Source organism: Microtus oregoni, unplaced genomic scaffold (assembly GCF_018167655.1).
Source record: "Microtus oregoni isolate MIOR12 unplaced genomic scaffold, Mior012 000080F_ref0000499, whole genome shotgun sequence".
NCBI lineage: Eukaryota > Metazoa > Chordata > Mammalia > Rodentia > Cricetidae > Microtus > Microtus oregoni.
Genome location: NW_024544538.1, coordinates 2,139,082 through 2,165,952, shown reverse-complemented (window position 1 = coordinate 2,165,952; position 26,871 = coordinate 2,139,082). Strand labels below are relative to the sequence as shown.

General features: G+C 39.9%; 1 protein-coding gene across 1 annotated transcript; it reads right to left on the bottom strand.

Moving 5' to 3' along the window:
- Window positions 1-2,725: 2,725 nt before the first annotated feature.
- On the bottom strand, window positions 2,726-26,871 carry LOC121441661 (fibrous sheath-interacting protein 2-like). The gene is made up of 21 exons (XM_041642865.1): window positions 26,773-26,871; window positions 26,308-26,433; window positions 25,518-25,679; window positions 24,974-25,063; window positions 24,539-24,678; window positions 23,445-23,586; window positions 22,527-22,637; window positions 21,924-22,041; window positions 15,304-15,375; window positions 14,515-14,583; window positions 13,682-13,753; window positions 12,742-12,813; window positions 11,797-11,868; window positions 11,103-11,174; window positions 10,280-10,351; window positions 9,501-9,572; window positions 8,762-8,833; window positions 7,897-7,968; window positions 5,651-5,751; window positions 4,069-4,111; window positions 2,726-2,796 (listed from the first exon to the last, which is right to left on the bottom strand). Exons 1-21 carry the CDS (start codon window positions 26,869-26,871, stop codon window positions 2,726-2,728), a joined length of 1,920 nt encoding a protein of 639 aa, XP_041498799.1.

Below are 26,871 nucleotides of genomic sequence, written 5' to 3'. Positions count from 1 at the left end.
AGTTACTACTTTACAGTGTCTGACACATAGATCAAATTCAGTAATGTAACATTTGTTGAGTGAATGATTTATGTGTTTGTTCATCTTTTTGAATATCATTAATTCCTTCTCATTCAAACACAATTGAACACATTTTCCCATCATCTTATTCCACAAGTAAATTTTATAAAATACTTATGGCTATTGATATTAAAGTAAATACTCATTGAGTATTTCATGGGAATCCTTGGACAGTATATGTCAATTATACACAGACCTGAGTAAATCCAAGCCTTAAATAGGAGTTTTTGAGTAACAAAAGTATTATTGATTGGAGCCCAATTCATGCTTAAGGTATTTTTGGTATTTTTCTCCCAGTAAGTGTAAAGTATACTGTGAAGGAGCAGTAAATTGTGATCAGAGCTGGAAGCGTAGTTTAGGAGAAGAGCATTTGTCTAGCCTGTGCAAGGCCCTGGGCTCAGAAACCCAGCAGCACAAAAGAATCAAAATGATCTATTTTGAATGTCTTATTTAAATTACATGTATTTTGTGTTTCTTTGCGAATATGGTGTGTGTGTGTGTGTGTGTGTGTGTGTGTGTATACATGCATACACATGCTTCACTGTGTCCTCCTTGTTCAGGATACATTTCTCACATTGTCTATTGTAATAGCCTCTTTTTCATGAGAAACAGATAATTTACTACATTGAGACTGTGGATAATTTACTATATATGAAGACTGGTGGATAAAAATACTAACAACTTCATTAAATTATTGGGAGGGTTAAATAAGAATATCTATGGATTAGGATAGTACCTAGTGTACAGTATACATTCCATAAATGCTGTTTTAATATTTATTATTTGACTCTAGTCTTTTTATTCTAATTCCATTTCTCTCTTTCACAAGGGCAAATTACAACCAAATTGTGCAATTGCTGAAGAATTCAATAGCTTCTCTTCACTAACAGGGTGATGTATATGTAGATGCTTGATGTATCTTATCCAAATCTTAGTGATTCCGTCCTTATCTACCAGTCACACTTCATCTTCTGTGATTTCCTTAAGCTTTTAGCTAGGGCAATATTGAAATTCTTGGTTTATATAAAATATATTGTACTGTAATGTAGTTACCTGGCAAACATATTCCTATTTGCTAGAAGGCTCCATCCCCATCATTCTTTTGTTTACTTGGAAAAGCAAACCCTTCGTGTGTCAGCTCAACTGTCGCTTCTTGTATAAAAGCCTCTGTAGCTTCTGCACATTTCCACTGTATTATATGTTTATCTGCTTCTGTTATGCACTGATCATATGGGGGTGTGATTACTGACATGACTTCTCCACCAAACTATAAAATACAATGGTCAGAATCATGGCTTTGCTTCTTTGAATGTTCATTAGCCAGTCTGGTATGTATAGCAGAAGCTCAATAAATATGTGATTGAATGGGTCATAGGATTTACTTAATAAATATTGCTAACGTTTACATGACCCATGTTTAAGTGCTTGATTTCTTGGTCTCTTTTTAAAAATTAAACTACTATCTGTCAGATATATATGTCAAAAGAAAAATATAAACAATGAAATAAAAGTCCCCCTACAGCAGCTTTCAAAGGACTTGAATATTGGCTGTTGCTCATTCTAAAATCCCCAAAATTTAAGAACTAATTTGAAATGTGTTTGTGTGTAAATGTGTATATAAAACCATGTTTTATTTGGCTTATGCTATATGTATATTATTTGGAGAATTAAAAGGTAAATGAAATTCATTAATGCTCTGAAGTGAATTAATTGTGACTGGGGATGCTGGCACCATGCGTGCCTAGCACGCTCAAGGCTACTTCTACCCCAGTGATGTAGAATTCATTTAGGAGGACATCAGAAAGTTTCCTTCTTGATAATACTGCCCTCAAAACATGTTGACTTTTTAGAATAGCAGAAGCCGTTAGCACAGTGCTGATGGAACCTTAGATCTGATATAGATTTGACTGCTGTCAGAGTAATTGGCATCCCCTACAGCAGTGGTTCTCAAGCTGAGGTTTACTACTCCTTTGGGGGTTGCATATTAGATAGCCTGCATATCAGATATTTACATTATGATTCATAACAGTAGCAACTTTACAATTCCAATTTAGCAATGAAGTAATTTTAAGGTTGAGGGTCACCACAACATGAGGAACTGCATGAAAGGGTCGCAGTATTAGGAAGGTTGAGAACCACTGCACTAGAAGCAATCCATGTTGACACCAGAGGTTTCATTGTGAATATCTGCTGCAAACGAACTTCCCAAGATGGCTGAGTACCAGTGCCAAAAGGGACAGATGAGACAATATGGCTGTCCCTGCACTCTGTCAGCAGCAGAAGAGAAGCAATTCACAGTTAATTGGATGTTTCCTTTGGAGGGCACAGCATGTGCCTTAAATATTTTGCAGTTCACTAGTGAGGGGCCCTATAACCTGATAATTATTAAGAGTAAAAATCTTAATAGTGATCAGATGATCACTATTAAGAATCGTGGCAAGTTGAGTCGGTGGGGGGAGGATTGTAATTCCAGCTACTTGAGTGAAGCTGAGCCATTTGAGGCCACCCTGAACAACTTAATAAGACTGTAAGTCAAACTATAAAAGTAAAATAGGGGTGTGTGGGCCAATGCTTTTTTAGTGTATACAAGACCAAGTCAATCTCTAGTACAACCAAAAGAAACACAGGCAAATAAAGTGTTCAAATTCAGATCTGCCCAACAAATTTAAAACCCAAGGCTCGCTGCATCTGTCAGCTTGCTGACTGTCAGTTGCATTCCACACATGTTGAGTCTGGCTACAGAAACACAACCAGTAGAAATGGGTGTCAGCATGCAGAAGTACCCCATCACGGTTACTGAAATTCACCTTTTAATATTTTCTAGAATCATTAAGGTCAAGGAATAGAGATTTTTTTAAATTATCATTTAATGTATAAAGTTTTTACACTAATCTTGATGGTAATTTCATAAATCACTTGCTCTGTCTATGTGTGTTTCGAAAAGGAATATCCCCCTCTTGTTTTGTAGTATCATGAAGAGACTGTCTAGAAACATTTGTTGCTTGCATAGAGTGAGACGGAGCAGGAATTGAGCCTCTTTTGACTCCTAGGATGAAGAAGAAGTACCATTGAATATGAAAATATCATACAGTCATCCTTGCTGGGAATCTATATTACTAGTAGACTAGACTACTAACAGATACAAGGAGGTATTATTTATACAAGATAAGGCAGAACCTCCAAAGATAGGGTGACTCCAAGGCTTTTAAAATTCTTCTTTCTGTTAAGTTTCACTGGGTCACCATTGCCGTAATCTTAGGGGGCTGGTTACTGCAAGAGTGAAGAGCAGAGTGATGCAAACAGAAAGGAAATGGGGTTGTGAGAGTTTAAGAAGATCAGAATAATGAAAATTTAGAATGTAAAATATAGGCAATAGAGTAAAAAAATGTGTTAGCTTTTATGCCTGGACAAGAACAGAAGGAATGGAGAAACAGAATGTTGGTTCACTAGAAGATGATACATTTGACTTTGTGCAGGTACGTTTTGGGACTTGATAATCACCCAGGTTGTGATATCCTAGTGTTCTTCATAGGTGTGTGTGTGTGTGTGTGTGTGTGTGTGTGTGTGTGTGTGTGTGTGTGTGCACATGTGTAATATGTTTGGGAAACTTTTGTAGGAACTAGCAGAGGTTTGCCTAACCTCTAGTCCAGCCCTTGGGAGATAGAAGATAGGCTGCATTTGTGTTATGTTTATAAGAAAAGTATAGCAAGTAGAGGGTAGGTACCTTCTTTGGAGATTTTTCTTCATCAAAGCTCCGAGACCACAGTATAATATGTGAGGAATATGTATAGATGGATATGGCAAAGACCCTAATTTCATTATACTTTATAAATCCCAAAAAGGCCCATTCACCTAGCTGCTGTCCAGAAGTGTAAGAGTGACACTAACACATTGAATTTAAAGCTTCTTGTAAGCAAAGAAAGCACAAAATTTATAATCATGAAAAACTACAAAACTGGCTATTCAACTGAAAAAAAAACCCACCATGAATACTGCTCATTTTCTTACCTCTGTCATATGAATGATGTGATGTCTTTCTTTCTTTATCATGCTGTACGGTATACCATTAAAAGGAAAAAAACATCGATTAAGTTTCTAAAAGTGGCTGTTAACCTACTCTACAGTAATCTAACACAGTACCCTCCCTTTAATCCAAAACTCTTTCCTTAGCACTGTTCTCAAGGCTGATACAGACTGCCAGAGTTTGTCTTGTGCTTCACACGGGTACCTACACCTAACTAGTTCAAAACAATGTCCTATGTATCTGAACACCCCATCTTTCCAAACTTGTTTCTCTTCTGTATTTTGTATTTTGGCTAAAAACATGGCCAGTACTCAATGCCAAAAACTTAAGAGTTGTTTCCTTTGTTTAAGAGGAGTCTAATTCAATGCAATCTAGTGTTTATTGAGCACATTTCTTGGAATGAAAATTGGCTATTTCTGACCTCAAGAAGTGCAGCTACTAGAATGGACAAATACAGTGAGTTCTGATGAGGGAGTAAGCCCAAGCACTCTGAGAGGGAGCATTTGAAAAACTCAACATCATCACCTTCCTCATCTACCTCAGAAATCGTCCATTTATTCAGTGGCCAGGTTCTGAAACACTCAGATTCCTTGACTCTGTAGCCTCTAATTCAACCTCATTGCCATTGCCTTAGTTAAGGCCCTCACACTGTTGTCATTTTTCAGTCTTAGGGATTGAACACATGTCCTTTTACATGCTAGCGAAGCACTCTGCCATTGAACTACCTTCCCAGGTCCTGTATTCTACACTGTTGTCCCAACTATCCAAGAAGACTTAGAAATAACTTTCCCTTATTCTCCATCATCCTTTCCACAAACTGCAGCTAGGTTATCATTTTAGAATCCAAATAATTCTTTTTTTTCTCCCACATTCCAACTAAAAAAGTTTCAATGGCTCCATTACTGAGAGGACAAATTTGTACTTCAGCAAGGTTCTGGCTTCAATCTACTTTTACAGGCTCATGTCCATCTCCTTGGCGCCCATACTTTTACTCAGTCTGCAATATTGCTTCAGTGTCTCCTTCCATCTATCAACATGGAAAATCCCTACTTATATTTCAAGGTTTAAATCAACTAAACCTTTCTTTAGTATCCTCCCTTTAGACCTCTCAAGGCAGGACTGCTCTCTATACCTTCTGTGTTCCCACTGAATTTTGTAAAAATAAAATCTTTTGCTATATTGTAAGGTTTTTGTTTATGCGTGCTTTACCCCTAGATGATAACTGTCTTCCATCTTGCTATCCTAACTTACCCCTTTCCTTCCTTCTTGTTTAGGCCAGGACCTGGTCCACAGTAGACTGTGAGTAAACGTTAGCTATTATCTTTGTCATTGTCACCATGCTTGTGATCATCACCATCATTCAATGTTTAATCTCATTTCTGCTAAAGTTCATGGTACACTAAGCATGAGACTGGCTCAGTATACCTTATTATGGAGAGGGTAAGATCTGCCTAGAACTCCATATTCTCTTACTGAACAGTATCAAGCTAAGTAAGGGGCTACCCTGTACAACCCAAAGCTAGCTACATCAGCCAACAAAGCGAAACATGCAACACAACTTTCTACCTTTTGCTCGGCTGGATGTTGTATGTTCCTCACTTGGGGTGGTAAAGTTGTTGATGTCCTAATAAAAACCTTAATGTTACTTTGAGACTGTTGGCTTGATCCTGAAGGAGACCAAAAGAAAATTATATACTTTTAAAAGTTCATTGAACTATAATTGAAGTAGAATAAACTGTATATAATTAAAATGTGTAACTTCTTCAGTCTTGATATATTAAACTTATGAAATAATCATTAGAACCAACAAGTGCTTCCATCATAATGAAAGGTTTTCTTATGCAGCTTACCAAGATAGCATTCAACATTATGTAGCAGTTAAGAACTGCTTGACTCAGAAAATTCTCATATATTGCTGTTGTTTAGATGATTTTAAAATATTTTATTTATGTGTATAAGTGGTTTTCCTGTATGTATCTAAGTGCACCATATTCAGTGCCTGCAAAAGGCCTGAAAGGATGTTGAGTCCTCTGGAACTGGAGTTACAGATGGTTGTGATTTGCCATGTGTGTGCTGGGAAATAACACAGGTCCCATGAAAGAACAGTGAGTACTCTTAATTGCTAAGTCATCCTTCCAGCCCTGTGGTTTGGATCTATTAAACTGACCTCAAAAAAGTGCATAAGACTTGATCCTTAGTTGATGATACCATCGGGAGTAGTGCAGACTATAGGAGGTGGGAATGAGCTGGAGGAAATTAGGTCACAGGAAGCACATCCTTGAAGGGTATATTTAAATGCTTGCCCCCATTTCCTATCTTTACTTACTGTCTTGTATGAGGTAAGCAAGATCCCCCCTCCCCATCCACCATGTTGTAGTACCTTACCACAAGCTCAAAGAAACAGCTCCAAATGTTCATGAATGGCAACCTCTAAAGATATGAGCCAGACTAAATTTTTCTTTTGACAGCCGATTTTCTCATATAAAACAACCATCTGTAATGAGATCTGGTGCCCTCTTCTGGCCTGCAGGCATGGAGGCTGAACACTGTGTACATAATAAATAAATCTTTGAAAAAAAAATAATTATATTCTCTTTTTAAGTGACTTCTCTGGTATTTTGTCATAGAATCAGAAATTTGACTAACATGTAGTGTACAGGAAATATGTTTGTTCACCATTAAGAGTTATCTTGGGTAGGAAAGATGGGAGATATTACTTAAGGACAATTACTGGTGAAATAGCACTCCATTAACAGCACAGAAGTGGTGGGAAGATAGAAGGGTGGTGAGAAAGGGGAGAGCAAAAGTATCAGCTTGGCTTCACACATGGCTTCTTCTGAACCTTGGTTAATATGGAGAGCAGACAAGAAGGACCACTGCTGCACTGTTTAAGACTCTGGAAGGAGGTCTCTTAGGTCATCTCTACCCTTGACTCCTTGTTACCCAAGGCACAGCACAACAACCTGGCTATAGAGTGGGGCTGAGCACAAGGCACTCTTTCTAGAATTTTACTTCCCGTACCATTCTTGGTTCCCCTGCGGTATAGCTATGTTTAGAAAACTCCAAGACTCTAACTAGGGAGCTTCCTAGGAGCCACTATGAAGGTGGTCTACCTTGAATAATATGCAGAATCTAAGCATAATTATCAGGGTGTAGAAAAGAGAATTAGAAGGTTCCACTCAAACTAGGGATAAGAGGATAAATCATGAGCTGATAACAGCCTTCAACTGTCAATTTGAAGAGGCCAAAGACATTGAGAGTGGTGATAAGGACATCCTCTGGAGACCAGGAAAGGCAGAGGCTGTTTCATCCAAATACACTATTCTGCTTCCATGGGAACTTGGAATGCAGTTTTGCCTAAACTTTAATGTGCATGCAGAGCATGTGGATATCCTGTTGAAATTTAGTGGGATGTGAAGGAGTCTGGGAATCTGTGGTTATAGTTACTTCCTTTGTCAGTGCAGCTGATACACATCTAGTTGAGTGAAAACAAAAGACATGCCTCTTGTATCCAGATGAAAACTGTGGGGAAGAAGCAGAACAAAAGGGAGACTCCCTGAATGACTGAGGAATTTAAGGAGACTCCACAATGATAGAATAGACTCCACTGGTCTATTGTTAGGTTGGCGGCTAATGCAGCAACAAAAAGCAAGACTACATATAACACATAGTACTGGTCCTGTGCGTGTTCCACAGTCAGCATGGGCAGAAATGTCAAAATGACAATGCCATCCTGTGTAATGCATAGAGGACATCATCACTAAATCTAGTATTGCCGCAAATTAATTTCAAACCATAAAAATTTCAATTACGTCTGGATTCCAGAGATTCTTGAGATGATTTCTGGTCAGCGAAACTTGTTTTCTTTACATATTGTCGAGGTGCTTTAAAAAGAGAGAGAGAGAGAGATTTATTTTTAACAATGGTCATGTCAAGTACAAAATAACAAATATTAAAAATGGCAACTGATTTGTATTCAAGTTTTTAGAATAAGACCAGGGGAATAAGAATAGAGAATAGTACACAGCTTCAGAAATATATGTGTATAAAGGATTTCTGCTGCCAGTGATATGACTTGCTACCCCTATGTCTCAAAACTCAAAGTCAAAGGAATCACAAGATGCAGAAAGCACATTAGGAGGGCTCTTGGTCCTTCTTAGTCTCATAGAGACAGAGGCTTCAAAGACTTCAGTAGATCCTTCATTCAGTACTAACGAAGGATAGTTATGTAAGTGGAACAAAGGACATAGAGGCTACCCCCTCTTCTCTGTAGACATAACAATGGAGCAACTTGGTGGGTGGCAGCATCATAGATGGCAGCCCCAGAGGCATAAAATGAAGCCCTGCCTCTGGATCTTATTAGGAATAGGAAGGTACAGAGATATGTTAAGAGACAGGGATTTGGGAAAGCCACTGTTCTGAACTGGGCTTGGAGAGCTGTGAGCTGCAAAGAATGGTCTAGTCTGCTGGGGGAGTGTGGAGAGAGCAACAGCAGCTGAGGGATAGGGATTCTCATCCAGGAGGCGATAAGGACAGTGATGCTGTTCAAAGTCATGACACAAATTGAACCATGCAACTGAGTTAGAGAGAGGATGTTTTTGTATTATGCAGAAGAGATCGTTACCAAATACAGTATTCTCACACATTGTTAATTTAGAAGAATAAAAATTCAATTACTTATTGCTTCCATGAGTTGTAGAAATGATTCCTCTTCAGAAAAACTTGTTTTCTTTACATTTTGTGGAGTTGCTTAAACAAAATCAAAAAGACATTAAATCTTTACAGTCGAAATGACAAAATGATAAAACAACAAATATTTAAAAAGGTGTCAGACTGCTACTGTTGAACTTTTCAAAAAAGACCAGGGAAGAGGAGTGGGGAAACTCTGTTGCTGTTGAAATATATGTGACTTATATTTTTATTTTCAGTGACATGACTTTGTCACTTGAGGTCTCATATCAGCAGAGGTCTTGGTTGTTGCTAGGTTTATATTTCCATAGGCTTCCAAAACATCAATAGATCCTCTGTCAGCAACATTTAAGGGGGGATTTCCAGGTGGAACAAAAAGAGATGGGGATAAAACCTCCCTGGGAAACAGAGTTGAACGGCAAGGGGTGGCAGCCGCATAAGTACCAGCAGACACACAGGCTTTCAGAAAGTCACTGTTTTGAACTGGGCTTGGAGAATTGTCTAATGCGGAAAGTGGCATACCTACCCTGCTCAAGAGAATATGGGAAGAGGGGCACCAATCAAGTAATCAGAGGATGACAGGGTGCGATCATTGGTTAGCATTGCCCTCAACACATCATTTGATGGAAGAGGCTAGAGATCTTTGCTGCATTGTTAGTAGAAGAGCTCACTACCAAATCCAGTATGCCCACTAATTACTAACTTGTAATAATAAAATTTCAATTACATTTTATTTTGACTGGTTCATAAAACAATTTCTGTTCTGAAACACTTCTTTTCTTTGTGTTTGATGAAGTTGCTAAAAGAAAAAAAGAATTAAGTTAACAGTGGAATTGCCAACATGCGAAAATAGGGGACATTCAAAGAACCACTAACTGCTACTGAGTTGGGCTTTTCTAAAACAGCTAGTGGAGAAAGACCGGGAAGCACTCTGATATCGAAGAAGTATATGTGGTAAATAAAGCACCTCTATTCCCAGTGATGAAAATGCCACTGTAGCTAAAGGAGGGGTGGGGCTAAGAAAGCACATTGGCAGGTGCCTTGATCCTTCTTGACTTGTAGGGCCAGGCTTCAGAGACATCAGTGGAACCTCTGTTCAGTAATATAATAAGATAGGTGTCCAGATGGATCAAAGGCTCAGGGTAACCCCTGAAAGGTCCAGGTGCTAAGAAAGTGGTATCAGCATTAGAGGAGGACACTGAATATCTGACTCTGGATCTTGTAGGAGACAGAGAAGAACAAAGACAAGTCCACGGTAGTGGGAGCTGTGCTTTGAGCTAGGCTTGGAGTGTGGTCATTTGCACAAAAGAGGAGCTATCATCTCAAGTAGTATGGAGAGAGCATCACCAATTGGCTGCAGGGAAAGTTAGCTCAAGGGACCACAAAAGGGGTCAAAACTTTCATAAGCACTATATAGGACATGTCATTTCATGGATGAGAATAGAGGATAGTTAAGCAGAAGAGACCGTTACCAATCATGCATTAATTAATTTATGATTCAATTACATTTTGCTTCTAGATTGTCTCCCGTCAGTCTGTGATCGGTGAAACTTCTTCTCATAGTATTTGGGTAAAGATCTTAAAAGAAAAAGAGACATCAATTTCAAAAATGGAAATGACAAAACAACCGATATTCAAATGGCAACTGACTGACCTCCATTGGGTTTTGCCAAAAGTACTAAGAGGAACATGAGTGGGGAAAATCATGGGACAAAATATTTCTGCTGTGAGGGATGTTGCGACATGTTAATATAGGTTTCAAAAAAGCACAAAGCCAAAGCCAAAGGAAAGGCAGGACCGGGAAGGCAATGACACTGGCTAGGGGTCTAAGGCCCTATTAGGTTTCCAGAGCCTCAGGCTTCAAAAGTCTTATTAGACCGTCGGTCAGGAATGTAGCAGTCAAGTTCACCAAGTAGAAAAAAAGTGAAGTTAGAGGTAAATTCTTCCTGCCAGGCAGAACTTCCAAACATGGGATAACAGTAGCAGAGGCTCAAGAACTGCCTCAGTTCCTTTGGGAGTGAAAATGCAGAGAGAAATGTAGAGTAGCAGGGAGTATGGGGAAGGTGGGAGATCATTGTTCTGCACTGAGTTGGAGGGTAGTAGCAGGAAATGTAGCTTCCCCTACTCCGAGAATGTGGAATGAGCAACACCACTTAAGTAATTAGGGAGTGTAACCCAGAGAGCAACGGAGAGGGTGGCAAAGTTAGTGTTTCACCAAAACACCATTTGGTATATGGTAGGGGATTGTCTGCATTGCGTGCAGTAGAGATCAAAACCGAATCCAGTACTCCCAGAAGTTACTGATTTCGAAGCAGAAAATTGCAATTACATTTTGCTTCTAGAAGGTCTTCCATAAATTTCTGGTCGATAAAACTGGATCTTTTTGCCTTTACCGGACCATCTTAAAAAAAAAAAAAAGACATATTTTTAACAATGGGACTGACAAGTTCATACAATGACATTACATTAACATGGTAATTGACTACTGTCAGCTGGGGTTTTCCACAAGACCAGGAGAACAGGAGTGGAGGAACATGTTCTTGCTACAGAAAATCTATATAACGAATAACATTTGTGCAGCTTAGGAAATGACTGACAGTAGATCTCAAGCCCTCAAGGCTTACGGCAGACAGAATTAAGTAAGCACATTAGCAGGGGGCCGTGATCCACTCAGGTTTCTGGGGCCACAGGTTTCAGAAACATTAGTAGATCCCCCATTCAACAAGAGCTTCAACTCAATTATCTTGGAGGGAGTTCTCAAGGTACAAAAAAGTATTTCAAGGCAAAACCTGCAGGAGGCAAAGGTGGTGATGGAGGAACAGCAGTAGCAGAGACGGAATGAAGGTATATTTTGGGAGTCTCATTGGTGATAGAAAAGTACAGAGATGGGTTAAGGAGGGGGAAGATTCGGGAAAGTTGGGGTTTTGAACTGGGGAGGGGGTTCCTCTTCATTTAACAGAAGAGGTTCCCAAACTTTTATATTCCCACCAATTACTAACTTTCACCCATAACATTTTGATTACATTTTTGTTCAATCGGTTCGTAAAACATCTGCTCAGCAAAACTCGCTTTCTTCTCACTAGGGTGATAGTAATCTTTAAAAAAAAAAAAACAACAGTCATTTATTAACACTGGACATGATGGAATAAAATGACCAATATTAAAACCATAGTTACAAATCAAGATTTTTTTCTGAAAAGGGCGGGAAGAGTGGAGAATACCCTACTGTTGGGAAAACACATGTTACAATTGAACCATTTCTGGTTCATGTGATATCATGTGACAAGTAAAGCTGCGAGTTTTGCAATTATCAGAAGAATCTCTGTTCAGCAAGATGAAAGGCTAGCTTGCTAGTTTTCTAGGCAAGTATTCCAAGCCTCTGACATCTGTCACATTGTTGTTATCTGCAGTATTGGTACTTGAGGAATGTAGAACAGTGTTATAAACAATATTGCAAATGAATCTTTTAATGCTTCATATAAGTTTATAATTTTGTACTGGGCAGCATTCATAGCTCTCCCTGGCCACAGGTAGGATGCACCTGAGTAGAAGAATGGAGGTCGAGATAAACCCTCCGTGGGAAGCAGAGCTGCTGAGCAAAGTGTAGCTGCAGCAGAGGCACAGATTCTGCCCAGAATCGCATTGGCAACAGAGAAGTACAGAGACAGATCAATAGCAAGGCCTTTTGGGAATGGCAGGGTACGACATGGGGCTTGGAGAGTTGTCACCCACAAGGCAAGACCTGTTTTACTCTGGAGTGTGGTGGGATTAGCACCAAGTGCATAATTTAGGAGTCTAACTCAGAGGGAGACAAAGGTAGTGCCGCTCATGGTAAGCATTACTCCAAATACCCCATTTTGCATGAGGATAGAGAATTTTTCTACATTATAGTCAGAAGAGTTCCTTATATTACCGATTCCAGAATCCCCCTACAAATTACTAATTTCTAGTGATAAAATTTCAATTACATTTGGGTTCCAAAAAGTCTTGAAATGTCTGCATCTCAGGCAAACTAGGTGTCCTTGTGTCTGTTGGAGAAACTTAAAGGGAGACATTTATTATTAACCAGAAAAGAATAAATGAGAATATGACAAATGTTAAAATGACAGCAACCACTAAAACTGGGCCTTCCTAAAAGAAACAAGGGGGACATTCTGTGGTGCAGAACTATAAATGACAAACAAATGAACTATTTCCGCTGCCAGTGGCACATGGAACTGTGCCTCAATGGCTCAAAGGCAAGGGAAGGAGAGGACTGAGGAACACAGGCAGTGGTCTTGGTCCTTAACTGCACAGGGCCACGGGCTTCAGATGCACAAGGAGAACCTCTATGGAGTAATCTGGAAGGACAGTTCTCCAGGTGAAAGAAAGGGACCAGAGGCAGAGGGGTGCCATCAACAGAGACACACACTGAAGAGCTGCTTCAGGTTTTCGCAGACAGTTCTCCAGGTGAAAGAAAGGGACCAGAGGCAGAGGGGTGCCATCAACAGAGACACACACTGAAGAGCTGCTTCAGGTTCTCGCAGACAGTTCTCCAGGTGAAAGAAAGGGACCAGAGGCAGAGGGGTGCCATCAACAGAGACACACACTGAAGAGCTGCTTCAGGTTCTCGTTGGTAACAGGACAGTACGGAGACAAGCTCAGTAGTGGGAGTCATGAGAAAGTCAGGGCTCTGAAATGGGTTTGGAAATTTCTCACTGCAAAAAGTGGTGTGCCCTGCTCTGGGGGTGTGGAGGGAGCATCATTAACTGAGCAAATTAAGGCATTTATTCGGGGGCAGTAGGGAAGGCGACACAGTTCCTAAGCATTAACCCCAAAGCACCATTTGATGGAAAGAGATGGAGCATTGCTGCATTATGTATGGTAGTCCCACAATTTACTAATTTTTAATCATAAAAGTTTAATTACATTGTGTCTCCAGAAGTCCATAAAATGAAGGTTTCTCTTCGTCAAAACTGGTTTTTGTGGTTTGTGAGGTAGCTTAAAAAATAAGATAGTTGTTTTTAGCAATGGAGATGACAAAACTAGAAAAATCACAAATATTAAAAGGATCACTGACGACGACTACTACTCAGTTGCGCTTTTCTAAAAGGACCAGGGAATCAAGAGTGGGCAACATTCTATTCACACAGAAATGCAGGGAGCAAATCAAGTATCTCTACTGCAAGTGACCATATGTCACTAGAGGTCTCAAGAGCCCAGAGCTGAAGGGAGGGCGGGATTGAGAAAGCATATCAGCAGGACTCTTGGTGTCAGCTAGTCTCACGAGGTCACAGACTTTAGTCATACAAAGTTAAGTAGTAGCAGGACCTCCATTCAGCAATCTGCAGGGTTGTTTGTGGAGACAGCAAGGAGGTCAAACCTCCTTGGGAGGCAGAGCTGTTAGAGCAAGGGGTGGCAGCAGCAAAGGCATGATTGAAAAATCTGCCACAGGATTTTCTTAGTAAGGAAAATTACAGAAGTTCAGTACAAGGGTGGATGAGGGTTCTGAACTGGGCTTGAAGAGTTGTTGGCTTCATAGAATGGGTCTTCCTGCTCATGGGAACGAGGAGAAAGCTGCAGGAAATGAGTAGTTCCAGAGTCTAATCTAGGTGACAATATAGATGGTAGTGCCACTGGCAAACACTATCCCCAGGCATCATTTGATAAATGGGCACAGTGAGTTCATCTGCATGCTAAGCAGGAGTGATCACTGTCAGGTCTCATAACTTATTAAATTCCAATAATAACACAATAGTTACATTTTGACTCTCTTGATTCTTGTAATAGTCTTTGGTCAGAAACACTTGTTCTTAAACTGGATGTAGATGCTATAAAAAAAAAGAACATTTATTTTTAACAGTGATGAAGATGAAATGATAAACTAACAAATGTTAAGATAAATACTATTCAATTGTGCCCTTCCAAAAGAAATGGGGGAACAATAGTGAGGAACACTGTGGTACCGCTTCAAAGTATGTGGGGAATGGACTATTTCCGCTGCCAATGGCACATGGAACTGTGGCTCAGTGGCTCAAAGGCAAGGGAAGGAGAGGACTGAGGAACACAGGCAGTGGTCTTGGTCCTTAACTGCACAGGGCCACGGGCTTCAGATGCACAAGGAGAACCTCTATGGAGTAATCTGGAAGGACAGTTCTCCAGGTGAAAGAAAGGGACCAGAGGCAGAGGGGTGCCATCAACAGAGACACACACTGAAGAGCTGCTTCAGGTTCTCGTTGGTAACAGGACAGTACGGAGACAAGCTCAGTAGTGGGAGTCATGAGAAAGTCAGGGCTCTGAAATGGGTTTGGAAATTTCTCACTGCAAAAAGTGGTGTGCCCTGCTCTAGGGGTGTGGAGGGAGCATAATGGAGTAACTAAGGGGTGTGGTCTAGAGAAGTGAAGATGGTGACAGTTGATCATGAGTGTTACCCACAAAACACCATTTGGTGGAAAAGGGTAGATGACTTTTCTGCATTCTAAGCAGAAGACTTATTAGCAAGTCCAGTATTCCCACTAATTATTAATTTCCAATCATGACATATCAGTTACATTTTTGTTCCAGGTGTTCTTGAGACGTCTTTGGCTCTGTGACGCTTGGTTTCTTCTGGGTTGTCACAGACGCTTTAAAAAAAAAAAAAGGACATTTATTGTTAACACTGGAGATGACAAAATGATAAAATGTCAAATATTACAATGGCGACTACTACTCAGCGGTGCTTTTCCAAAAGGCCCAACATAACAACAATATAGAAAACTCTGGTGCTGTAGGAATTTATGTGGCCAATAAAATAAATCTGTTCCCAGCCGCATGTTATATTACCGTGGGTCTAAAAGGCTCAAGACCGAAGGGTCTTGGGGAGAGTAAGGGAAAAGGAGATTAAGAAAGCACATTGGCACTGGCCTTGATCTTCAGGAGATTCATAGGGCCACAGGCTTCAGAGCAATCCCTAGAACCTCTGCTTAGCAATCTGGACGGGTAAAAGAAGGGGGCAGGGATGCTGAGCAAGGGCTAGTAGGAACAGAGGAACAGGCTAAGGTCTGCTCACGATCCCACTGGTAAGGCAAAGTATAGAGATGAGTTCACTAGCAGAGCCTGTGTGGAAGTCAGTGCTGTGAACCACACTTGAGAGTTGTCAGCTACACAAAGTGGATAGAAAAATACAACTGAGTAACTAGGGAGTTGACTCCAATGAGCAATAGATTATATGGCATGGTTTGTATAAGGAATATATATAACACAACATGTGATGGCTAAACACAGAAGATTTATTTGCACTGTAAGCCACAGATATCATGACAAAATCCAGTATGCCTACGAATTTCTACTTCCTAGTTGTCATGCTTAAAGTCAAATTTTAGCTCCAGGCTTTCTTGGAATGCCCCCGGCTCAGTGGCAATGTCATGAGCTGTCTGTGGGTTTGTAACAGAAGCTTAAGAAGTAGAGGAGCTGCTGATTCTGGTGTTGTCCTGTGTTGCTCAGGCAAGCCTTGAACTAATTAATGATCCTCCTGCCTCATCCCCCAGAGAAGTGAGTATAGGCCTACTGTTTTGTCTTTTTCAGATGATTTGAGGTGACTACCACATAAAATGTGTACTCAAATCCTTTCTGTTAGAAGCAGCCATGAGTAGTTCTGAACAGAGGGAACAATGTCCCTAATGTAGCCCAGCATCTGAAGCAGAGGGCCATACTTTGAACTGTATTAGGAGCTTCTTCATGATTGTTTAGTAAAAATGGCATTTTCTGTCTCATCTCATCTCTTCTTGTTTGCTGTGCCTCTTCAAATTCTCTCCTCTCTCTCCTCCCCGCCCCACTCTCTCTCCTATTACCATTTAAAAGAGCCCTTATTCTGCTTCCCTTGTAAAACTTGCTCAATCCCTCCCTGTATTTCTCTCACCCCTTCTCGTTCATTCTTAGTCCTATATTTATTTCATTGTTTCCTTCTTTACAGAACATATTTTGATTGTTCCATATTTTATTATAATCTGCAGTTGCAATTCTTGACTCACTCTTCCTTGGTCAAGGCTAGCCTCAACCTCGCTGTGTAGCTAAGAATGAACTTGAATTTCTGATTTTCCTTTCTCTTGTATTTACAGGTATGGACCACCATGCCTAGCTCTGATGTTGGAAATTGAACCCAAGGCTTTGTGCAAACTAGGCAAGCACTCTACCAACTGAGCTGCATCTGTAGCCCTAGATTCTCTTTGTTGCTTCCTCCACTTTCTGTTTCTTTTTCACACTTACTTTTCTACTGGTCTGTTCCCATATCTACTATTAATTGACTTTTTCTCCTAGCTGCAGGCTGTCCCTTTAGTTATTAATCAAGTGCCTTCCCCTCCCCAACTCCTACTTCAAACTTTTCTTCTACATTTCACCATTGCCCTTGATTTCTTATCAGGTTTCCCTCTTATATCCTCTGTCTATCCCTGTTCCTTACTGACTCATTTGAAATTCCTCCCTCTTTTCTTCCATCTCTGTCATTGCCTCCTTGATTTTACTGTCTTTCCTTCACATTTAAAATTGGCACCGTCCTGCGGGGCCAGGATTTATCCCTACTGCTTGTACTGGCTTTTTGGAACCCATTCCCTTTGGATGTATACCTTGCTCAGCCTAGATATAGTAGGGAGGGCTTTGGACCTTCCCCAAAGCAACTCTCTGAGGAGTGGATGGGGGGGGGGGTGCTGCGGGTCAAGGAAATGGGAGGAGGGGAGTAGGAACTGGGATTGGTATGTAATATGAAAAAAAAAAAGATAGCTTGCTTTCTTTTTTAAAAAAAAGTAAAATAAATTAAATAGAAAATAAAATAAAATTGGCCCCTTCTTTTAGAATTTCTGTCATTCTTAACACTCGCTGTGTCCCCAGTTCATCCGTCTTTATTTCTGTACCACTTTGCTGACATCTTACATATGCATCACTGGATTATCTTGTTCTCTACGATTTGAATTTTCTTGCTAATCCTACCTTTCTAACCTTATCTTATATTCAAATGCTCTTTTTAAAACATTACTTTGCACAGACTTACAAGTTTAAACTTCTATCTCTCCCCTTTCTTCATTGTTTGCTCCTAATCTCCTCTCACTTCGCTTGACATCTCCCTTTCTCCCTCCATCTCTCACTTCCTTCTGTCCCCTTCTTTTCCCTCTTCCTTCATTATTTAATTTTTTTCTATTAGTATAATTCTATTGTTATTTTTTTCTGAGACAGGGTTTCTCTGTGCAGCCCTGGCTATCCTGGAACTCACTCTGTAGACCAGGTTAGCGTCAAACTTATGCCTGTCTCCTGAGTTCTAGTCTTAAAGTCATGCTCCCATCACCTTTAAATTCTCTTCATATTGCTTATATTTGAGTACACATTTTTCTTTTTTTCCTTTCTCTATATTCTTGTTCTGTCTTCACTACTGACTTTTTTTTTAAAAAAAAAAACAAAACCAAAAATCAGTGCTATCCCCTCCCTTTGTGGTTCTGGGAATGGAAAGGAAGACCTGAGCCTATATCCCTGGGCCCCCCTTTAAAATCTATCCTATCCACATCTCTCCCCGGACACAGCTGTTTCCAACCACTCTGTTTTACTTTGTTCTACTGATCTTTCTGCCTCCCTCACATCTCTCCCTATTGGCCAAGACTCTTACTGACCAAAAAAGTCACTCTTCTGGTAGGCCCATCAGTGCACTTCCATAGAAAACCCAGCATGAACAAAAAACCCTTGGTGCATGAGGTCACACATCACTGTCCCCAGCCTGTTCTCTCCCCTCCTCAGGGGATATCCCATCACTCTGGCCTGTCTTCTACAGAAGTTATTAGGTTCCTTTAACTAGACCCTCTTCACCCTTTGCCCCTCTCCTCTGAAACTCAGAAGGAATTTCAAGCTCTTGACTAAGTTTGCACCAGCCTGTGGACCGTTGAAAGTCTGGCTCTCTCTTATTGTAGTTGCCCCAGTGGTTTTAACTGCTGGCTGGCTCTTGTTTTCTCTTGCGTTCTTGGGTTACTTTCTCTCACTCATCCTCACTAATCCCCCCTTTTTCCCCTTCTTCCTATGCCTTCATTACTTTTCCCATCACTCTTCGTCCACTTCTCCCCTTTGTCTTCCTCCATTTACAAGCTCCTGTTACTTTATTCAATGTGTATATGTGTGTGCGCCCAAGTGTATGTATGTGCATCTCATGTATTCAGGAGCCTGCACAGACCACAAGAGGGTGCCAGAACCCTAGAACTTGAGTTACAGGCATCTGTGAATGTCACCTGATGTGGGTGTTGGCATCAAGCTTTGTCTTCTGCAAGACCAGCAAATGTTCTTAATCAAGGAATTATCTCTCTAGCTCCACAGGCTCCTGCTTGTTAACCCTTTGCTTTCCCACCTGCATTTTTATATTGTCTCAATTTACTAGTTTCTTTTTAGAATCCAGTCTATGCTAATTTGCTTTTCTATCAAATCACCTGTGTTATTTTTATCCTCTTACACTTTGAATTCTCCTATTGTGCCCATTTTTCTTGTTCTCTTGAGGGTTTTCTTGCTATCCTTATACTATCTTTACTATCTTCCTGCCTTTTTATCTACCTGTAATCTCTATTTCAACTCTTGCTGGCTTCTCAAAATGTCTCCTTCCCATAGTGTACTTGATCTCACTAGTTCCCACCTTTCTTCTTTATTGTGTCTCCATTCGTTTACATTTTATCCCTTGTTGCTCCATTCCCTGAAGTTTTTAGTTTTTTTCTCTACCTTTACTCTTTGTTCATGTTTGTTTTTTAAAAGCTTTCTTATGCTTTTCTTTCTTCTCCCCTTCCCTTCTCTAGTCTATTCTTCATCTCCTCCATTCTCCCTTTCTCCATTTCTTTTCATGAGTTCACAATCTATTGGCTCCTCCTTCTTTCAATTTTTCTTTCTTGTTTTGTTTCTACTTCTCTTTTTCTGCCATACTGTTATAGGTTTTCTTTCTGATTTATTTTTCTAAAATTCAGACATATTATTAATCTTTCTACATATCCTGTCTTTTAAAACCTGATACCCCTGCCCCACAAGGCCTGAATTACTCATTGGCCCCTCCTTTTAAAGTATCTTTCCCACAATTTCCTTTTCTTTGTTTCCACTAACTTTGATTTTCTTTTACACTTACCTCCTTCTTTCTTCCCCTTGCTATTTCTCCCTTGTCTTCAAATTTTACTTCATTTTTTTTATTTGTCTTTGCTTTATCTTCCTTCCTTCCTTCCTTCCTTTCTTCCTTCCTTCCTTCCTTCCCTATCCTTGCTAGCTTCCCTTGATTCTATACTTTCTTCCTCTTTCCTTTCCTCTCCTTTCTCTTAATTTCCTTCCCTTCTTCCTCCATTTCTTCTGTACTTTTTCTTCCCTTTCTTCTCCTTCCTCCTACCTCTAGCTCTCCTTCTTCCCCCCATCTACCTCTCCCCCCTCCTCCCACCTTTCCCTCCCTTCTCCTATGTTTATCCTTCCCCTCACCTCTCCCCTCCCTCCTCCCACCTTTTTCTTACCTCTTTCCCATCCTTCCATCTCTTTCCCTGCCTCCTCCCATCTTTATGCTTCCCCCTCCCACCTCTCCTCCTCCCTCCTCCCACTTCTTTCCTCCCTCCTCCCACCTCTTTGCCTTCCCCTCCTCTCTCCTCCCACTTCTTTCCTCCCTCCTCCCACCTCTTTGCCTTCCCCTCCTCCCTCCTCCCTCTTCTCTCCTCCCTCCTCCCACCTCTTTCCCTTCCATCTTTCATCTTCCCCCTCCTATTTTTCCTCTTTCTCTTCCCATCTTTAGGCATCCTCCTCCCATCTTTATTCCCCCTCCCCATCTTTACTTTCTTCCTCTCATCTTTACCCCTCCCTCCTTCCTCTTTCTTCTCTTCCTTTTGTTCTCATTTTCCCCTCCCTCCCCTTCCTTTCCTGCCTTTTAATTCTACCTCCTTTTTTCCCTTCCTTTTTCTCTCCTTCCCGTTTCCCCCTCTTGTCCCTGTTATCTACCTTCTTTTCCTCCTCCCCTCTCGTGTCTTATCTTCTTTCCATCTTTTTCTTTTCCTTTCTCCCTTTTTCCTCCCTTCCCTTTTTCCTCTCCTCTCTTTCCTTTTCTTTTTACCTTCCCTCCACCCTCCCTCCCATCTGTATCCCTCTTCCTTCCCTCCCTCATTTTCTCTTTCTTCCTCTTTCAGACAGCATCTTTGTAATTTATTGATTTCCAGCCTCTCCACGGGTAGAATAACAAGCATGCTGCCTCCTTTCCTTCTTCCCTTTTAAAGATTACTGTCTCCCTTCCTCCTTGCCTCACTCCCCTTTATAACTTACAGTCCTCTCTTTCCCATCTTACCTTTTTATACTTACTTTTGTTTTGTTTTGTTTAAAAAAAAAAACTGCTCCACTTCTTTAACTTCGTAGGGCTGAAGTCTCTTGGGTAAACCCTGCACAGCTTTGCAAGTGTATTGGAATTCCTTCCTTACAAATCCTTTTCAAACCCCTCTCTCACCATCACAATCTCCCTTTTCACTCTTTTCCTATTAGCTCTTCCTTCCTTGTCTACCCTTCCTCCTCTACCCTCTTCTATCTCTTTTTTGTCTTCATCTCTCCCTATTCCCATGAAGCGATTAATGCTGAAGTCTACTGGTTTCTCCTGTTCAATTTGCTTTCTTCTGTCTCTCCTTGTTTTCCCCATTGTCTTGTATCACCATTGCCTACTAGGTTCTTTCTCTTTCAATGTTTTGTTTTCCTATTACTTGCTTTGCACACTTTAATATTCTCTCAATCTTTGTATATTATCCCTTCATCTAACTTCTGTAAATTTTCTTGCTCTTACTCGCTTGTTAACCTTTTCTTACTTTCCCGTGTTTTCTTACTGCCTGCCTCAACTTACTTCTCGCCTTTGCTTTCTGCATTTCTTACCTGAGTGAGCATGCTATCTCCTCCTTCTGGCTGTTTGTAAAACTATGTGTTTACTTGTTCACTATAGGCATTGTGCTTATACTTTTTTGTGCATATGCTTTTTTCAACTGGATCTGTAACTGGAAAGTGCATCACATTGTGCCTGACACAGGTATTGAGGGTTTTTAGAACTTACTTTTGCAGGGGCCTTTTTAAAAAATCATGTGAGCATAAGGTGGTTTTATAGAGACATTAATATTTCATATATTGTTCTTCAGCTTCCACTTATCTACTATGCCTTTTATTCTCCCTCCCCTATCTCTCTCACCTGTTTCAGATTGTCTTTGGATTTCAAAGGCACTTGCTTTTCCGGTTTCTTTTTTACTGTCTTTCTTTTGTAGTTTTTGCAAATGGTAGGCAATTCTTTTGTGAAGCAGTACTTGTTTCTACAAAATATTTAAAAATACATTTAATAGGTTTCCAATTCAAATAGAAACCCGTCAGTAAAAATACAACACAGATTACTTCAAATGTGATGACATACCTGAAGTAGACCTTTGTCCCTATTTGGAAATGTCGAAATTTACAATGGGTTTGAAGAAATATACGAAGAGGTTAAGTTTCCTTTTATGACTCAACATGAAATTGTGTGTACGCATGTGCATGTGTGCATGCATCCGTACTCTCTTGCCATCTGGAAATTTAAGCTAGGGTCTTGTACATGCTAGGCAATCCCTTTACTATTGAAGAAAAGCATATTTTAGTAACAACTCAATCTAATCTAACGTTCTTGGGACTCTCTTTAATTACAGATTGGGGCTAGAATGAATCTCTCCATCAATAACTATCTTCTGAAAATTCATATTTTAAAATATAAAATCGTGCCAAAAGCTTTTCCTGAAACAGCCCAAGTCCAGCAAAGGCTAACTACCTTTCGGTTAATTTCATCTCTGATTTTCCGACGACGGCCATCAGCTTTGGTGTTCCTTTTCACTTCTTCTCCAATCTTTGTTAGAAATGCCATTTCCTTGGATTGCCATTCCTAAGGGACATGCCATTACAGTTATCAGCATATGTCTGTTTTATTTTAAAAGCATTTTCTTTTTCTTCAACCAATATGCAAATTAGATCAGATCAATGGCCTAATAAATTTTAGGTCAATAATAAAGCAAATCTTGCATTGTGGTTTTAAATATGCTTATTTATCTGCCATTCATTGGGACTGACCAGCTGGATGCAATGGGATGGGAAAGTAAAGAGATGATTTTGTAATTACAAGCATGAATCCAGCATGAACATGACTCTAAAGATGAATTTCAAAAGCTATTGGCAAAGGGGTGTTGATTTCTAACTCAGGGAGGATATCTGCTACTCTCAAAGGTATTCTCAGAGAGGAACTAAACAAATAGCTGTGTCATAACTCATGTGGAGGTCTATAGAGTGAGCTCCCTACTTCCAATGTCACATACATTCTGGGACTTGAACTTAGGTCACCAGGCTAGTACAGGAAGTGGCTTTCCTAATGAATCCTTCTTGCTGGCCTGGGTTTCTTTTTTTTTAAAAAAAAAAATATTTATTATGTGTACAATATTCTTTCTGTGTGTATGCCTACAGGCCAGAAGAGGGCACCGGACCCCATTACAGATGGTTGTGAGCCACCATGTGGTTGCTCGGAATTGAAATCAGGACCTTTGGAAGAGTAGGCAATGCTCTTAACCTCTGAGCCATCTCTCCAGCCCCTGGGTTTCTTTTTTAAACTGAAATAACTTCAAATGATAGAGAGAACCTGTGAAAACAGTTTACAAATGAAACAACCATACAAGTTTCCAGTTCAAAATTTGACCCTTACCTGGTCAATGTCTGTGCGGAGATTCAGTTTCCTTCTAACGTTATCCCAGTGTTGTAGGTCTTCTTCCAGTAACTGCAAGGTGTTTCGCCTTTCCGAGGTGTTTTCAATTTTGTCTAGTTCTTTGTGAATCATATGCAAATGTCTGAGTAAAAGTGAAACAAAGGAATGTAAATGAGATGCTTCTTTTAGGATACCTGTCAGTCACTCTGAAACTCTGGTATAGCAACATGCATTTTGGTATACTCCGAGATGAATGTATGGATGAGAGGAGCCAGATAAAGAATAACTGGCTTTCACTCAAAATGATCAAAAAGAAAAATCTACAACTCCTCCATTTACCTTCTAAGGCTGTGGCTTGCTATCTAAATATTAATGTGTGATTAGTAGCTGAAGGAAAATGTCCAGTTGGTAGAGGAATGGTATGTTTCCATGCATCCGAGAAAGTTGTAGCAATTTGATCATTGTGGCTTTAAAATAATTTCATTTAAACTTATGTTTGATATATGTTAAAGACAGTCTCTTTCCCTTTGGTAGTGCAGACCTGGCTTTCACAAGTTCAGTGATTTGTATTTTGGATTTCTTCAGTAACAGTTTAACTTACCTCTTGGGCTCCTGGTGACTTCAGTTTCTCAGGTACAAACTTACCTTCCCAGTCTTTAAGGTTAGCATTAAGGTTCCCAATCCCTGTACCTCTTGATGTAATTATTATAATTTATTATAATTTTTTTTTAAAAAAATGTGTATTGATGTTTTCTCTGCATGTAAGTCTGTGTACCACATGCTTGCAGTGCCTATAGAGGGCATCAGATCTTTTACAACTGGAATTCAGATGGTTATGAAGCACCATGTAGGTTCTTGGAACCAGACCTTAGCCCACTGGAAGACTACTAGCCCGTGATCTTAGCTGCTGGGCCATCTCTTCAGCCCCGCTTGATATACCATTTTTTTTGTTCTCCATGTTGAAAATGCTGAGGGGCTTAAATGTATCTAGTACCTTCATGACTCTATCTTCAATTCTTTCTAGTGTTTTTGCAGTTTGAGGGGGTTCTAAAATATGCCCATGAACTCTGGGCATACACAAACTCTGACTCTACCTGAGTTTCAGTAGTCGGTCTTGATGCGGGCAAGGTTTTTTCCCTTCTTGTAACAACCACTGCTGAAACTCAGCAGCAGCAGCGTCGTCACAGGCCCGTCTCTCTTCGTTCAGTTTGTTCACTTGATCTTCAATGATTTTCTGCAAGAAAGCAATTATTGGATGTTATATACTTGACAGAAATAAATCTATGCTTTGATAAATTTTCTTTAAATTTAATTTTAAGTAGAAGTTCTGACTTGCTAACCTGCTTTTTGCCTTGCATGGCCCTATCCCACAAATAAACTTTTTCTATGTAAAAATCAAATGGGCTCTCTGTCGTCTACAGATTCTTTAGATACTTTATTCCTGGAATAGTTTAAGGAAATATTGTGCAAAGGGCCTAGCTTTTCACAAATTTTTATTGGTCCCAAATAAACTCAAATATTTAACTTACTTGTTCTCTGATATAGTTTCGTTCAAAGTCAATTTTTAAAGTAGTAAGATATTGTCTGTATTTGTTCAACTCTTTTAAGGAACACACCATCTACAATTCAAAAATAAAAACATAAAATTTTAAAAATTATAACATGTTTATAGAGCAGAATAAGGACTTTCATTCTAGTAACAATTTTAGGATGAACTGTAATAATATATTTTTTGTAACATTTTTGCAGTCAGTATCTCTAAACAGTTGATGACCAACCAGGAAATTTCTAAATATTTTGTTAACATAGTTCCAAGTTAAAATTACTTCTAGAGACATGAAAATAAATGCCTGTTTACATACCAAAAATTGTTCAGTAATTCTCTTTTCCTATCACTGACAAACTGTCAACTATAGAGTAGTTTTTACAAGAAAAGAAAATCCACCCAACGCTAAGCAATTTATTGACTTTCTTCTGTGATATCTGCTAGTGATCAACTAGAAGCTGGCATAGGTACTGAAGTGCCAAGCAAGTGCCTAGATTTTTGCTGTTCAGAAGAAGGCCTCAACGCACTTTGTTATTGCCGGTGATGTATCCTCCCTGTCTTAGTTTCTTAAGGATGTCTTTTCGCTTGAAGTATGACTTTAGGTGTGGATCGTGAAGACTTTTGTAAGTGGTTTCCATGAGTTTGCAGTAAGGATCATTAAGGTTAAAACCAAAAGAAGGCTGATAAAGCTGCCAAAAGAAACATATTTGAAATTATTGCAAGTGCAAAATTCATGAAATAATACTTTTAAACATCAGTTTATTGAAATAATTATGTTCATTGAAAGTAAAACATACAAGCAGAAACTACAGTGAAAGAATGTAATGGGCTGATCTGGGTAAATATGCCTTCCATCTTCCCTCTCTTCCCCCAGCCTAATTTTTACATTAGCAGTGGCATGGGGAATCTTGTTTATGAACTTTGTGTTTGATTTACCTATAGCCTCAACCTTAACTCAATTCCTGTGTACATAGGTCAGGATAGACTGTCAACCAAGAGAGGAGAGTACATGGTAAGTTTCGGGCGTCAGATGAACCAAGGCACAGATGCAGAAATCAGCATGTGTAGGCCAGAAAGACCACATCCTGTCAGGTTGAGGCCTTGGCTGGAGAAAGTCTGGATGGAGGGATTGCAGCTCTTTCTGGGGCGTTCTATCATTAACGTGAGTTTAAGGACTTTAAAACATTGCCAGCTTATTTAATTCCATCTGTGTGAAACTGAAGGTGATATACAAAGTGCAATCATAGCAAAATGTTTCAAATTTAACAACTAAAAATGTAAAGAAAGCCACTTATACATCATTAAAACATAGTTTACCTTTTCACTTAGATTTGTTGTGTAGAATATATTAGTACTTCCTGGGATAACAGGCAGTTTGGCTCCAAGAGGCAAATCCAATAGACTAGATGGTCCAATATTTGGAATGATAAGGTTCTTTTTCTTCTGTGTTAAAGAAAATGGAAACGTTTGTCTTTTCTACTAGGAAGTGTTCCTTTAGTTTACTTCAGATGTGTTACACTTCAACAAGATAGCACAACCCAGGTTGCTAGGTATCTGGGTGGAAGGAACTGACTGGCCGCAAACCAAGGCCTCTATTTCTGGGCCCTTCCCTATAAGTCAGGGACATCTTGAGCCCTCCCTGTCCCTCCACACTCTGTCCTGTCTCCGCCCCGCAGGCCAGAAACTATCCCATGATTCTACCTGCTGGTCTGAAACCTGCCCTGACCAAGGAAGAAAGGCAATGAACAAATAAATGCACTGTATGGAGGGGCCAGCACTCACGGTTCTACAAGTCTCTTTGTCAGATTTTAGGTTGTCCGAAGCCGCTTTGGAGGCAGCAGCCTCCGCGGCCTTTAAACAGTTGTTTAGGTACAAGTCCAT

Bases quoted from the DNA above. Each gene is read 5' to 3' on its own strand.
- LOC121441661 (XM_041642865.1), bottom strand. From the start codon at position 26,871: ATGGACTTGTACCTAAACAACTGTTTAAAGGCCGCGGAGGCTGCTGCC. The intron at 14,584-15,303 runs GTAACTGATATG...TTTTTTTTATAG, and splicing joins AGAACACCTGGAACAAAAAT to CATCTACATCCAGTTTAAGA. The intron at 9,573-10,279 runs GTAATTGAATCA...TTTTTCTTTTAG, and splicing joins AGACAATCTAGAAGCAAAAT to CAACTTCATCAAACACAAAG.